Source organism: Penaeus vannamei, chromosome 25, assembly GCF_042767895.1.
Source record: "Penaeus vannamei isolate JL-2024 chromosome 25, ASM4276789v1, whole genome shotgun sequence".
Taxonomy (NCBI): domain Eukaryota; kingdom Metazoa; phylum Arthropoda; class Malacostraca; order Decapoda; family Penaeidae; genus Penaeus; species Penaeus vannamei.
Genome location: NC_091573.1, coordinates 11,913,781 through 11,916,280, shown reverse-complemented (window position 1 = coordinate 11,916,280; position 2,500 = coordinate 11,913,781). Strand labels below are relative to the sequence as shown.

The 2,500-nt window shown below is 42.5% G+C and overlaps 1 protein-coding gene across 1 annotated transcript in view; it reads right to left on the bottom strand.

Moving 5' to 3' along the window:
- The window catches only part of LOC113814298 (uncharacterized), a 5,660-nt gene extending 3,406 nt beyond the window's left edge, over positions 1-2,254 (bottom strand). The window contains exon 1 of the mRNA XM_027366343.2: positions 1,820-2,254. Coding sequence (XP_027222144.2) covers positions 1,820-2,254 — 435 coding nt within the window. The remainder of the gene's footprint in view (positions 1-1,819) is intronic.
- Between the last annotated feature and the right edge of the window lie 246 nt (positions 2,255-2,500).

The following is a 2,500-nucleotide window of genomic DNA, read 5'->3' as shown; positions in this document are numbered from 1 at the left end:
AGTGGAAGTTACATGAGGTTCTGCATCTTATCGTATCCACCACGAAGTGTCTTCGTGTCCGATTCAGACACCTAGATAATTCCAAAGATCACAGGTATTTCCTCGTCATATTGACTGATTTATATCAACAAATCATGATACACAGCCTTTTCTTTCATATTTTTTAAGCCTGTAAGGTTGTATCATAGAGGTACAGAATGATTTTGAAGACATTCATCCCACCGAAGTCAATAACACGTCATATAAATCGGACACGTTGAAAATTCTTACCATCTTCTTCCAGCGACATCAAATTTCACCCATATAGACTGAACAAATATTTGATGTGCTTCTGAAAAGGCACAGTAGATGCACCTCTGAAATAGAATTTTGTATCATTATTATCGATAAGGCTTCATCATATAGGGTTTTAGTGAAAGATCATCACCCACTATAGGAAGGGGACCTCATGTTGGTGCAGCTGCTCTTGGAACATTTAACGAATCAGCTTTCATGGTTCCACAAAGACATCACTCATACCTCTGCTTCATTTGCTCTACCTGCATCTACAGTCTATAATTCGCAAGCCCATAACCAACATAAACATGGTCTTCTGGGCTTCTTAGACGTAGAAATCAGAGCCTAATTTTGCGGGTCTGGCAATCAAGTTTTTACATTCATGGTGCCAATACAGTTGGGAAAATTCTAACAAATGGGGAAATTATGAGTCATTTCCTCTCAATCCACTGTAGTATTTAATACATTTCAGTATATTGTCTCCAGTACTTAGTAGAATGCCGAGCAAGCTGATGGAGCGATAAGGTTGTGACTGATGTGAAATTGAAAAGATAATGAACGCTCGGGCTCGGCTGAAACAAGAAAGAGGAAAAAAAAATAAGAATTATTTTTTTTGACTTTACATTAGTTATGGTGATGGTTGCAAACACTCTAGTTGTTTAGATTTTTTCAATAAAAAACAAACAATAGAAAATAGAAAAGTGGAAATTTCTTAAGCATTTATAAACCACATAAAAACCTGAAAATACCCAAAGACTATTTAACAGCTCAAAAACATGTAAAATTCTATGAAAAGGCAATAAAATAGATAAAAAATTATTGCTCTGAACCTGCGCTGCTCAGTAATTGCACCGTTTCCCATGAATCCCGGACCTAACTTATGCATTGCATTCAATTACAGTGTACATATCCCTTATTATAATGGATGACAGACAAGTAGGTATTGCCAATATTGCTCTATAACAGAAAAATGATAGCTTTCAATTTCAACTTTTTACAGCTCACTCTGTGCTTATTGAAGACCCCAAATTCGTTTATGATATTTACTTAAATTCATAGAAGTTCATTTATTTTAACCTATATCGATATTGAATGTTTGTTATAAATAATTTTAAATTTCAATGTTATATGGAAGCATAAGAGAACTGTGGGACATTATTAGAGATATTTCTTACCCATGGCAGGATAACAGATAGTCACAACAAGTCGTTCTTCTGGAGTCCCTGCCCGTCTCATATCGGTGTCACTCTCGCAGATGAGAGGCACGACTAACAGCTGTAATTCACAGAAATTATTTCCACTCATTCTCCCACGCTATGGTAACCTTGATGGTCTTCCAAGCGTTTTTGTAATTGCTGAGCCTTCAGTTCTACAGCAGGTGATAATGATATCACACACACATACGTGCGCGCGCGCACACACACACACACACACACACACACACACACACACACACACACACACACACACACACACACACACACACACACACACACACACACTCACACACACACACTCACACTCACTCCCCTCACACACCCACCGTCTGCTTGGGGAAGGGCTCCGTGGAGAGGCAGGTGTTGGACGCCCACGCCTTCCTCCTCTTGAGGGCGAGCGCGGCGTAGTTCGCCTCCTCCGCCTCCACCAGCAGGCCCGACCAGCCGAGGTCCTTCTCGAGCCACAGGGAGTTGGAGAGGAACTCGCCGTCGAGCGCCCCCGCCTCCACGAAGAACCCCGGGGGCTCGTCGGCGAAGAGGAGGCCCAGGCGCTCGCGGATCCACGGCCAGCTCAGGAGGTGCTTCTGCGACCTGTACTCGGCCTCCCCGGACAGGTTGTAGGGCAGCGTCGAGGGCGGGAGGAGGTGGTGCTCCATCAGGTACGACAGGACGCGGGGGTCGTCTCCTGCCAGGGGACCCTGGAGGCGGGCCTCGAAGGCGGGGTCGTCGGCGACAGCCTCTCGGGCCTGACGGGGATGCATTTACAAGCCTTCTTAGTTTCGTGAATTTTCCTATTCTCCAGAACTTAATTGATGGTTTATTCTATAATGATCTTATATAGCGATTAATCTGATCAATATAAAGCATGAAGTTAAGATTGGAATTGATGTTTGCAAATGATACTTATGATGCAGATAACGGTCACCGGTAACACAGATAAATAATTTTATCTGTCTGTTCACTTGACTTTGACATCTGGCTCAAAAAAAAAAAAGAAAAAAAAAAAC